The 12,285-nt window shown below is 36.0% G+C and overlaps 2 protein-coding genes and 1 long non-coding RNA gene across 3 annotated transcripts; 2 read left to right on the forward strand and 1 right to left on the reverse strand.

Annotated features, from left to right (window-relative positions):
* LOC142642266 (putative pectinesterase/pectinesterase inhibitor 45) lies at positions 1-2,578 on the reverse strand. Its single transcript, XM_075816599.1, has 3 exons — positions 1,656-2,578; positions 969-1,129; positions 1-692 (listed from the first exon to the last, which is right to left on the reverse strand). The coding sequence occupies exons 1-3, from the start codon at positions 2,576-2,578 to the stop codon at positions 1-3; spliced, it is 1,776 nt and encodes a 591-aa protein (XP_075672714.1).
* A 6,416-nt stretch (positions 2,579-8,994) lies between these two features.
* On the forward strand, positions 8,995-10,332 carry LOC142643191 (uncharacterized). Its single transcript, XM_075817738.1, has one exon. The coding sequence runs from the start codon at positions 8,995-8,997 to the stop codon at positions 10,330-10,332; it is 1,338 nt and encodes a 445-aa protein (XP_075673853.1).
* Positions 10,333-11,570: 1,238 nt separating this feature from the next.
* On the forward strand, positions 11,571-11,916 carry LOC142643081 (uncharacterized). The gene is made up of 3 exons (XR_012845819.1): positions 11,571-11,633; positions 11,718-11,805; positions 11,895-11,916. It is a non-coding gene; the product is annotated as an uncharacterized LOC142643081 (long non-coding RNA).
* The last annotated feature ends 369 nt before the right edge of the window (positions 11,917-12,285 follow it).

Consider the following 12,285-nt stretch of genomic DNA (forward strand, 5'->3'; position numbering starts at 1 on the left):
TTAACTAAATAAGCCAAAATGAACAGGAACGCCTGCGGCAGTGATCCAATTCCCTTGTAAGAAAGGCCCTACGGTATACTTTGTGGCCTCTTCCCTCCTAATGATCTTGTGGCCAGGCCATTTGACCCTTGCATTAACCTTAGCACCAGGCCCTTTGTTGTTATACTCTGCATAAGACAGAGTCTTGAGTGCAAAGTCTCCTTCCCATGGTAACCACCCATCAGGGTGAATAATGTCCTCAATTGATGATTCCATGATAATGGTTCTTGAGTATTCCTTCCATGGCCTTCCGAGGTAACTTCTGATCTGTGACTTTGCAGGTGTAAGTTTCTTGTCTGGCACAATGCGACAGTTCTGCAGCACTATTCCTGTGGTTTCACGTTTGTCAACCCTTCCTTGTGCTGTCACGATGTTTTGTTGGTTATCTAATGGTTTCCTCACTACAATCAAACAGTTTTGGAGCACAGCAGCTGCATCACCGAAAATGAAGTCGACGGTGCCAGCAATAACACAGCTTCGGTAGAATTGCCGATGGGTTTGTGCATACAAGGTGTCTTGGTACCCTTCAAAGCGGCAGTTATGGAAAATTGCACGATCTGCTTGGACTCTAGCAGCCACTGCTTGATGCTTTTCTGGACCAGCAGTATTTCTGAATCCCAAGGCTTTGCCTATAAAGCCTTCTCCTAGAGCCGCTGCAATAGATATTTAAAACCAATTTTGTGTCATTTTCATTTCTGCTGAACCTCTTTACACAATCAGTCATTAATTACTTTCCAAAATTCTCTTTTTTTTTTTTTTTTTTTCGCAATTTTATGTTATTAAGCAGCCTAATGTGTATGACTGACCTCATTGAAATCTATTAGATGGCTTCTAAATACACATATGTATCATATAAATCAGGTGCAATTGCATATAAATCAGAATGTGTGAGGGAAGCTGGTTGCTAATTAACTTGGATACTACCATACCAAAAGTTGCAGTTTGGAAAGTCCTAACTCCATCTACAAAATTTTTGCTGCCGGTGATGATGCTCTTTTGTGATCCATCACCATACATAGTGACATTCACCATTTTCTTTGTCACAGTCACTGTCTCCTCATATACTCCTTGCTTAACGTAGATGACATATCTGCATTTTCATTAGAGCAAAGAAAAGGAAAAATAAACAAATGATGAATTAAAGAGAAAAAGTTAACTAGCTGTTTTAGTGTTTAATGTCAAAATTTTCTCAAAAAAAGTTTAATGTCAAAAGAAATATTTATGTTAATGGGCATTATAACTTATAAGTTTGTAGGAAAAAACCACAATGTGATAAAGATCAAAGATAAATATTAGTATTGACACATTAGGATCCTCTACGATTAAAATGGATCAATTTCAAGATTCAGATTAAATATTACAAATCTAAAAATATATTTAGCATTTGTTTGGATTGCAAGTTTGTTTTTGCGTTTGAAAAAGTGGGACCCACGGCCACAGTACATAAATCAGCCAACTTGAACAAAACACGTAAACAGTGTTGTACTTATTAAAAAAATATTTTATTATCGTGTTTTCAGTGATAAATTTTCAATTTTCAACAAATAAGTGATATTCAAACAAACCTTAAATATCATATCATTAAAAATCTTAACAGTCAAGTGGGGCATACGTACCGTCCTTTGTGTTTTTCTGGCATGGCTGCCAGTGCCTCAGAAATTGTTTTATGGTCTCCGCTACCATCTTTGGCCACAATCACATTGGGTGTTGGTTTATCAATATTTGCCTTCAACATCCTCCGGTCCTCATTGGGCACCCAGGTAGGAAGTCCGTCTTTTTCCAAGAAGTTAGATTCATTTTCCGCCAGAAGGTGCCGGCTAAATCCTAGTGTTTGAAATGTGGACAGGAACGAAGCCAACTCTGAGATAATGGCAAGGGAATTGCTGGTGAGTTCCTTGACAGCCTTAAGAGTCTTTTCCATGTCACTCTTCAATTTTCCTTCAGGAAAACCATCAATGCATGTTTGTTGGTAAGACATAACCGCACTTAGCCAATTGTTCAAATCAGGGGTGCTAGAGATCAACTTTCCCAAGTCATTTTTGCTGATTTTGGAAACTGAATCATCTAATTCTTCCTTGGCATCCTGCATCAATGTCTTACAATCTTCAAATGCCGCTTTCTCTTTTGGGTCGTTAAATTTGAATGCTGTGGATGTTTTCATGGCCTTGATAACCTCATCCCCCACGGCCGAGATAGCACTCTTGAGGAGGTCTTTCGGTTGAGACAAATCAGGATTGGTTTTCACTGCCTTGTTAAGGGTATTTTCACACTTGTCCTTGTAATCTGTGCTGTTACACATCATCTTTATTATCTTAGCAGTACGCGAAACCTGCTTTTGTGATTGTTGAGGTTGATCAGATGGTTTGGAGCCACCAATACCAAACCAAGATTTATGAGTAACCACCACAAATGCCGCGGCAGCAACTAGAAGAGCAACGACAAGGAAAAAAATTGCCCCAATGATAATCTTCTTCCTCAGTTTACGTTGCTTCTCAGCTTTTCTGCGTTCAGATATGTGATCAAAATCCTGAAATGCCATTGTTAAAAATGATCACTAAGGCAGAGAGAGACCTCTGCCTTAGATTTTGTGCCGAGGCAAAGAGAGAAATAGAGAGATGAAAATGATATCCCAGAAGTTTGTTCTTTTGAAGCCTTTCCTCTTCCTTTTCCTTTTCTTCTACTTCTCCCTGTTTGATTTTGAAAATTTCAATTAAAAGGTGACAAAACTAAATCTGGTTAGGAGAGTTTTAAGGTTTTCTATATTTAAGAAGTAGTTAAGGGGCTTTGGAGCCATATATGTCCTTTCCAACTGCTTTTCCCGCGACATCCTCTCCACTTCACCACCTTTATATTCACCTAATTACCCTTATTTCCCAAGAGCTATTTAACTAAACAGTTTCATCCTCATCATCATCTTTTTCTTCTTCATCAAACTTCTTGTTACAAAACTAATGAAGCTTTGTTCCTTTATATATGTGTGATTGGTATTAAACTATAACCGTCACGGATGGTGAATAGCGCACAATGTACACATTATGAGTTGGCATTTGCTAACTCAACAAAAATTGTCCCAGCAAATCTACTTGTATAGCAAAAACTTGTAACCAAATAACATGAAATTACATTTTTCATCTATCATCCCTCTTCTCTGTTCTTCACATATCTTTGCGGAATGTGCACAGGCCAAAATCAAACTCAACAACTTCACTGGTTTTTTTTTTACTCCTTTCCTACCCTCCATTTTGTGTGCGTGCGTGTGTGTGTTTGGTTTGATTCATGAAAAAAAAGATAAAAAAAAAAAAGCAGATCGGCTTCAGAGACATGCATCTAAGTATGAGATAAGTTTAAAACCAACACTTAAAATAGATTTACAATCGTATTTGCTGAAAGCTGAATAACATGCATATATTCCTAGTTTCAGTTGAATGATAATATCATGAGCAAATTAGGCATCTGGGTATGGTGTAATCTCCTTCTAAAGTTGAAAAAAATTCCTATCAGCACATTAATTAAAATTTGAAAAGATGACGTTTACGAAAAATCCTTAAATTGATAAATATATCCAATTTTTAGTAGCTTATTCTGTTGAATTTATACAAGCTAATGTTGCTTTTGTCCCAACAGAGCCATTCAATTTCCTTGGGAGAACTTGGTATGCCCCATGATTCTTCATTTTTAGAGTATATTTCCATGTTGGGCTTGTTTTGGAAAATTTGAACTTGTTACATTTTCCCTCAACTCGATTTCGAATTGAAGAATTGACAACTACATTGACATGTATATGCAGGAGAATAACATATAGATGCTTTGAAGCACAAGCATGGAGAATGTACAGGGTTAAACCTTAACCTGCAGGGCCTCTTGTCTGGCCATCACCTCTGAAGTTCATCATTGAGCTTAATCAGAAGGTGCAAACTTTGTTTGAGCAGGCCTTGACTTGATGGAGCCAAACAGGGAAAGGGGGAAGAACGTCTTAAAGGTCTCTTTCTAATTCTGATGTTAGTCTAGGGGAAGACATCTTTGAGGTAACTTTGTACATTTACTTTGATATTTGTCATAACTAAATCAGAATGAGCAAATTTAGAGTTTCTTGAGATGCTGTAAATTTCAAATAAGGCATGTATAAATTTTTTGAGTTTTTTAAAACCAAAAATTTCTGAAACGCTTAACTTGGGATTATTGCTAATTTACCGATTGTCCCAAAAGTGGATTTGGTAAATTTAATCACTTAATCACATTCATTTAAACTCTCTCGTATGTGGGCTTAAGCTCCCTTTTAATAGGTGTGACCTAACACATGAGATTTTAAATGGGAGGTAGAGTGAAGAAGATAGTATTGGTGTAATCAGTATTGGCCACTCTTTTGTCTTGCTTGATCTGCATTACCTGGCATTGATCTCCCTATTTTAAGGTGTTGAATTTCAAGTTGGCAGCTTAATTACTTGCATCTCTGACATTGTTATAAATTTGCATTTTAGCAAGAATGACTATCTTGGTCTTGGACCGAATTATGATCCTGAACTTAATCATAAAGACATTCAATTTCCAAAACTTTGTCTAAGGGTTTTTTATTTTTTATTTTTTTAAATATTTATTTTAATGAAATCAAGGTTTAAGTTAGAATCATCGGATTTTTTAGGAACCGTATCTTCTTACATTATGTGAATCACTAATCATTTAGTACTTCACAGATTGTTGCAAATAATGATGTATTCCTTGGGATGCATTCATAGTACTTCACTAAACACAAACTTGCATGCATACTCTATTCACTATTGGTTGAGCAAGTTTGTGTTTAGTGATGTACCTAAGTAATTTGTGAAGCCTTATCTGTTTAAGTACGCCATACGGATTTCTAGAGGCAATCTTTTTCCACTACCTCCTCTGTTTCTCAAAAACCTGTATTTGCAATTGGACATGCTACCGGTGCAGGAAACAATTTGGGCTCAATCAAGATGCTCCAGTCAGTGGAGTTCACAATTTCAGGACACCATTTTCCATGGACCCTTTCTTGATACATGAGAGACTCTTCAATTATTGGGGAAGATTATATGTCAAAGTCACCATTCCAAGCAAAGTCAGAGTAAGGAGGAATGATTCAGGTTACTTAGTGTATTGACGTGACAGATTGATAGTGATTAGTAAAAAAGTGGGATATATTAATGGTAGACCTAGATGAAAACAATTAAAAGTTTGATAACTCAACTCTTATTGTTATTTTATTTTTTAGAAGTACAACATTCAAAATATTTTTCACAACAAATCCTAGGTTTTAAATTGCTTATTGTTTTCTATTTGAAAACACCACTATAATTATCTTTTTGCCATCAATAACAGGCTATAACAACTTATTATTTAGCATTTATTATAAAAATATTGTAAAAAATATTATAAATGTAACATTTTTTTTTTTCTTTTTTGTTTATTTTTTATTTGATAAAAATAATATTATTTTATTTATTGATTAAAATATGAGAGCATTTTTTGTACTAAGGCTTTAGGCCAATATATCTATTGATTATTTGATTATACTATTCAGCTAGCCCTGGAACACAATTCCCCTTTCCCTCTAAATTTTTTCACTTTTCCCTCTAACCCTCCGAACTCACTCCAGCTAACAACATGCAACTGCGCGGCAAGACACCCAAAAAAGGCAAAAGAGAAAAGCGGCGAAAGATCTCTCTACCAAATTCTCAACTCCTCACGCCATAGCCTAACTCACTTCTTCTCCATTATCCCAATCACTTTCCTCCTTCTTCTATCTTTCCCTGTTACACTTACACACCACCACCACCTTTGTCTCTCGCTCTTCTCTCTCCAAACGGCGCCGATGAGTCTTTTATGATTTCAGAGAAAGTAGTTATTGGACCCGAGAGAATTTTTTTTATTTGTCACAGTTAAAATTGGAAAGGCTTTTGATGAATTTAGTTTGATTTTATTTTGCTTTTATATTAATATAATATGGTTTTCACTGTGTCTGCTTTACCAATATCTGAACCTGAACTTGCCGAACATGAATGAATACATAATATCTCAATATGTATCACTGTATCAGATTGCTTGAAAACTGTGACTTTAGTGGGAAATGATTTAGATTTTTTTACATTGCTAAGTGTATGGTTTTCAACAACCCTAAAAAAAAGAAATAAAGTTAACCTCCAAAAGAAAAAAAAGAAAAAGAAAAGAAGGTAGCAATCTTTTTCACATTTTGCTCTATTTGAAGTAATGGGTTTTGTTTTCTTGACCGTTTGAAACGATCCAGAATATCTTGAAGACACAGCAAATAGGCCAATAACACTGAATAGTAAAGAAATAAAAAATTAAAAATTAAAAATTAAAAATCCCAGATATAGAGAAGTGAGATTGAGACAGACTTTGCGTACACGACCCAGGATGTGTAATGAGAATTGACAAGGTATGGTTTGAAATGTAAAATAGAGGCTGCATCAATTGATTGCCGAAGAACAGGTATGGGAAAAATGCAAAATAGAGTTTGTTTGTTTCTGTGAGGCATTTTGTCGAACAGGTTGTGAACTTTTTCTTTTGAATTGGGAAATTTTTTGAAAAAAAAAATTGTAGGCTTTTGATTTGAAGGATGTGAAGCCGCATGAGTTTGTATGGTATGGTTTGAAGTGTCTGGAGATGTTGGCTGGGATTGGTGACTCTTGTGCCAAAGACACTCATGACAGGTTAAGAATTGTGGTATGTTAAGAGTTTGGAGAGAGTTTGAGAGAACCAAGTAGAGAACTAAGACCGAAGAAGTGAAGAGGTGAGGAAGCGTGTAAAGGGGAGGAAGCCATGAGGCCCATGACCACGAACACAAAGCACTCAATCTGACCTCTGAGATTGAGTCTGAAGTGAAAATTTAAGAGAGTGAAGAGAGCCATTAGAGATATGGAGAAGCATTTCACTTTTTTCTATGCTATGAGTTATCATGTCAATCTGTAGGAGTTGTTAGAAGTCAGGACCCATGTGAAGACTATAGTTACACGTTTACATCAACATAATAATTACACGTTTACTGATAAAGCTATCCACCTTATTTTAGTGCTTCTATTTTCTTTTTCTTTATTTTATGGGAGTGCTTCTACTTTTTAGTGCTTCTATTTTCAACACTATAGTTACACGTATACTTAATTTAATTAAATTACAAGTTTAGGATAATCTATTTTGCATTAAAATATCTCAATATGTATCACTGTATGAGATTGCTTGAAAACTGTCACTTTAGTGGGGAATGAGTTAGATTTTTTTACATGGCTAAGTGTATGGTTTTCAACCATACACGTGGACAGTACCCTTTTTGAAATTGAAGCAAAGCCTTAAAGGCACTACAATAGTGTAGAAAATAGTTTAATTAAACAACCCATCTGTGTTCAGCTTTAAACTTTGGAGAAAATTTCCTGCTGTAGAAGTTGAGATGGATGCTAAAGTTGTTTGTGATGCTCTGGCTTAAATATATATACTGTTACTCTCCCTCTACACAGTTCACCTGTGTATAATATGGGGCTTACTTGGCAGTTGTAACACACCAATGTGTTTTTAGCTTTCTTGGTAAGTTTGGCTTCTTGAAATTTAGATGTGTCACTGACAAACTTTTCAACCCTTGTAAAAAATGTTGTACCTAGTATACAATACTCTCACTTTTGCTTGGTTTAGGAGAGGTGGTTGGTAGGCTAATAAAATTGAGAGCCTCTCATTACAAAGATGTCCTTTCCTTTTTCAGGTTGCCTGGGAATACATTTCTCTCATTTTATTGCAATGTGTGACAAGAGTCCTTTCACGTGGTCAATTAATATTATTGAATCTCCTTTATGTTTTATTGGAAGTTGTTTGATTTATCTCGTTGACATGATTGTCCTTGCTTAATGGCAGTGTGGTGTGGATGCCAGTGCAGCTGACCGGGTCCTGCTTCGGTCATCTAAGCCTTCTGTTCACATGAATGTTGACTCTACTGCACTTGCTGCTGCTGTGGTTAGTAGGCAGGCCCCCATCGTCCGTTTGTTGCTCCAGGTGAGTTTTGTAAGGGTCACTATTAATTATTAGAACAAACAGGCACAGGGTTTTGTGGGCTCTCTTCTTTTGCAGATAATTCCTTACACTTACTGTGCTTACACCTCATAAGTGTACCAATCAAGTGAAATTGACCTTTAATATCAAACAAAATAGTAGTGTAAAGCTGAACACAGATGGATGCTAAAAGATAATTCCTTAATTAGGTACTTTTTATGAACTCTCCTTAAAATTGCATGTTAGATACCATCGTATTTCCATGTGACTTTCACACACACGCACACACAATCTGATTGTATTAAATCTGAGATTATTTCAATGACTTGATCCGTTCAAAGTTTGTACTCAAAACTATTTTCAATTGCATGCTCCATTTGCAATGACTCATTTCACATTCCCTCTTACAATTTTGACGTGTCTATAATGAGCCATCCATGTTATCAAGTATTACAAGTCCTTGGATGCCAATTTTTGAACAAAGGATTGAGATGATGATGTTCAAAGCTACGGATTGCATAGAAAGTTAGTGTCTTGCAATTTGTCCAAATACAATAGTGTGTTCTGTATTTATTTGTGAGAGAACCAAGGGTGTATTTGGGGTTTGAGTTCTGAGAAAGTGTCTTAAAGTTAAAGCTGTTATTGTAATCTCCACAATTTATGTTCCAATCTTCATACTTGTACTTTTTAAAAAAAAAAATGTAAAAGGTACCATGGTGTTGCTTCTTACAAGATGGTTGAAGCATGGCCATTGATTTTCTTTGCAATTTGCAGGCCTTGATATTGTTTGTAGAAGCTTTGTTGGAGAAGCGGTAAAGAGTGTGGTTTTTGTTCCAATTTGGTATGAAACGTTCATGTTTGTTTAAAATTGACTTATGCAGATTTACTATCGGCACCATCAGTGTTAGTTATGATTAATACAATGCTTTAAATGGTTTAGATAAAATGACGGTTGATAAATCTTGGATGCATCTTTCTAATAGATCGTGCACTGAGTATATTAATAGAGTTGAAAATTTTCTTGATTATGCATTTAAACATTCAATAGATGGAGATATGAAAATCAACTGTCCGTGTATTGATTGTAGTAATAGTTATCGTAGGACTCGAGATGAGGTCCAGTATCATCTTTTATTTAGGGGTATAAGGAGAGATTATAGTACTTGGTACCTTCATGGGGAAGGTGATAGTGAAGAGGAAGATGATGATGATGATGGTATGCTATATGGTGATATGTTTGATATGATCAAGGATTCTTATCCACAAGTGGTGCGTGACAAGGAATCAAGTGGAAATGAACCACAAGAGCCAAACAAAGATGCAAAGAAATTTTATAGATTGTTGGAAGCAGTTAAACAACCTTTGTATCCAGATTGTGAAAAGTATTCAAGCTTGTCCTTCATAGTCGAGTTATTGCACATAAAGCGCGTATCATCATGGAGCAACAAGTCCTTTAGTATGTTGATGGAGCTGTTAAAGGATGCATTTCCTATGTGTGAGAGACTACCTAGCTTGAACTATGAGGCAAAAAAGATAGTCAACGATCTAGGCCTCCGTTATGAGAAGATAGATGCGTGCAAAGATGATTGTGCACTTTATTATAAGGAGTATTCAGAAGCGACTCAATGTCCAGTTTGTAAACTTTCAAGATGGCAGCCAAATAAGGGTGGTAAAGGGAAAAATAAAAAGGTACCATGGAAGGTTTTGCGGTATTTTCCACTTAAATCAAGGTTACAACGATTGTTTATGTCAACAAAGACTGCTGCGGATATGAAATGGCACCATGAAAAACGTGTTAATGATGGAGTGTTACGACATCCAGCAGATTGTGAAGCTTGGAAAAAATTTGACCAAATTCATGAGTCATTCGCAATGGATCCCCGTAATGTTAGGCTTGGACTAGCTACAGATGGGTTTAACCCATTTGGAAATATGAATATTAAATACAGTGTCTGGCCTATTATCTTATTTCCATATAATCTTCCCCCTTGGATGTGCATGAAGGAGCCTTACTCATTGATGTCATTACTTATACCAGGCCCAAAGGGTCCTGGGAATGACATTGATGTATTCTTGAGGCCGTTGATTGATGAGCTGAAAGAATTGTGGGAAGATGGGGTGTGTACATATGATGCTTCAGCAAAGGAGAACTTTCAGATGAGAGCAGCAGTGTTATGGACTATCCATGACTTCCCTGCATATGCTGTTATTTCCGGTTGGAGTACAAAGGGAAATTTGGCGTGTCCTTGTTGTCATAGTGAGACTACTCATTGCAGGTTATGAAATGGACATAAGATATGCTATATGGGACATCGTCGTTTTTTGGCCTTAGACCACAAATGGCGTAATATGAAGTCACAATTTAATGGTAAAAAAGAAAGGAAGACAGCACCCAAACGGTTATCTGGTAATGATGTGTTAAAACAAATTCTTCCATTAAAGCCAATTATATTTGGGAAAGGCCAGAAAAAGCAATTTCTAGAAGGGCATGGGCAATTTCATAATTGGAAGAAGCATAGCATTTTTTTTGAATTGCCATATTGGAGAACACTTTTGTTACGTCACAATTTGGATGTGATGCATGTTGAAAAAAATATATTTGACAGTGTGATTGGGACAATTATGAATATTAAAGATAAAACGAAGGATTCTTTAAGCATTCGTCTTGATCTAAAAGAAATGGGCATACGACATACACTCCACCCCATAGAGGTTAATGGGAAGATAGAGCTACCCCCAGCTTGCTATACACTGTCAAATGATGAGAAAAGGGCCATATGCTTATGGGCAAAAAATCTTAAATTTCCGGATGGCTACTCTGCAAACTTATCTCGATGTGTGAATATTGAGGAGAGAAAATTTTCTGGTATGAAGACTCATGATTGTCATGTTTTCCTAGAAAGATTACTCCCACTTGCAGTGCGTGACTTTTTACCTAAAAAAGTATCTGATGCTTTGACTGAGTTAAGTAACTTTTTCAAAGAATTGTGTTCCAAAGTGTTACGAGTGGATGATTTGGATCGTCTTGAAACCCAAATTGCAATAACCCTCTGTAAATTAGAACAAATTTTTCCACCTTCTTTCTTTGATGTAATGGTTCACTTGGCCATTCACCTATCATGGGAAGCTAAAGTTGCAGGTCCAGTGCAATACAGATGGATGTACCCAGTTGAGAGGTAAAGTTTACAAAATTTTATTATAATCTAAATTACAATTGCACACTAGTATTTTATTTTTGATAAAATTTCATATTATGCCTTCAAATATAGGTATTTGCACAAGCTTAAGAATTATGTCCGTAATAAGGCACAGGCAGAAGGGTCTATTGCAGAAAAGTATTTAGCAGATGAATGTCTTACATTTTGTTCTCGCTATTTACATGGAATAGAAACCAAATTTAATCGAGTAGAGCGAAATTATGATGGAGGTACTTCCGCATGTGCAAATACCTCTCAATTGTCCATATTCTCAACACTTGGACGACATTTAGGGAAAGCAATAAGGTGTGAGTTGAACGATGATCTTCACAATGCAGCAACATTTTATGTCCTTCAAAATTGTGTCGATGCTGACCGATTTGTTGAGTAAGATGATCTTCACAAAAATTACTTCTTTGACATTCTCATGATATGATATTAAAACTGATTAGGATATTTAACTGTGTGCAGAGAACATAAGAACATCCTTACAAATGCTGGTGTTCTCGACATTGACAGGGTGCATAGACAAGAATTTATTGCGTGGTTTGAAAAAAGAGTAAGAGAGTAATTTATTTTGAAAATGTATGTTTGTTTATTCTTTAACTACTACAACTTGAGTTTAACTTTATTTAGGTTTTATTGTAGATCACCAACTTATATAATACAAGGCAAGTTGATGGGCATATGCTTTCATTAGCTCGGGGCCCTGAGAAAAGGGCTATTTTTTATCGAGGTTACAATGTTAATGGGTTCAGCTTTCATACAAATCAATGTGATGAAAGTAAAAGAACACAAAATAATGGAGTTATGGTGAGAAGGGAGGATCAAAGCTACAATGTGCCTTATTATGGACAACTAACAGACATTGTTGAACTTCAATATATTGAAGGGAACAAAGTTGTGTTGTTTAAATGTGATTGGTATGATGTATCTTGTGAAGGAATTGGCTATAAGAGAGATCGGCACGGAACCACCATTGTTAATACATCACGAAAGTTGAAAACCGTAGAGCCATTTGTATTAGCATGTCAAGCAA

This window comes from Castanea sativa, chromosome 7 (genome assembly GCF_040712315.1).
Source record: "Castanea sativa cultivar Marrone di Chiusa Pesio chromosome 7, ASM4071231v1".
NCBI classification, from domain to species: domain Eukaryota; kingdom Viridiplantae; phylum Streptophyta; class Magnoliopsida; order Fagales; family Fagaceae; genus Castanea; species Castanea sativa.

Excerpts from the sequence above, each read along its gene's own strand:
- LOC142643191 (XM_075817738.1), top strand. The coding sequence starts at position 8,995 with ATGACGGTTGATAAATCTTGGATGCATCTTTCTAATAGATCGTGCACT.
- LOC142642266 (XM_075816599.1), bottom strand. The coding sequence starts at position 2,578 with ATGGCATTTCAGGATTTTGATCACATATCTGAACGCAGAAAAGCTGAG. Across the intron at positions 1,130-1,655 it reads CCAGAAAAACACAAAGGACG|ATATGTCATCTACGTTAAGC; the intron begins GTACGTATGCCC and ends ATGAAAATGCAG. Across the intron at positions 693-968 it reads TTTCCAAACTGCAACTTTTG|CGGCTCTAGGAGAAGGCTTT; the intron begins GTATGGTAGTAT and ends TATCTATTGCAG.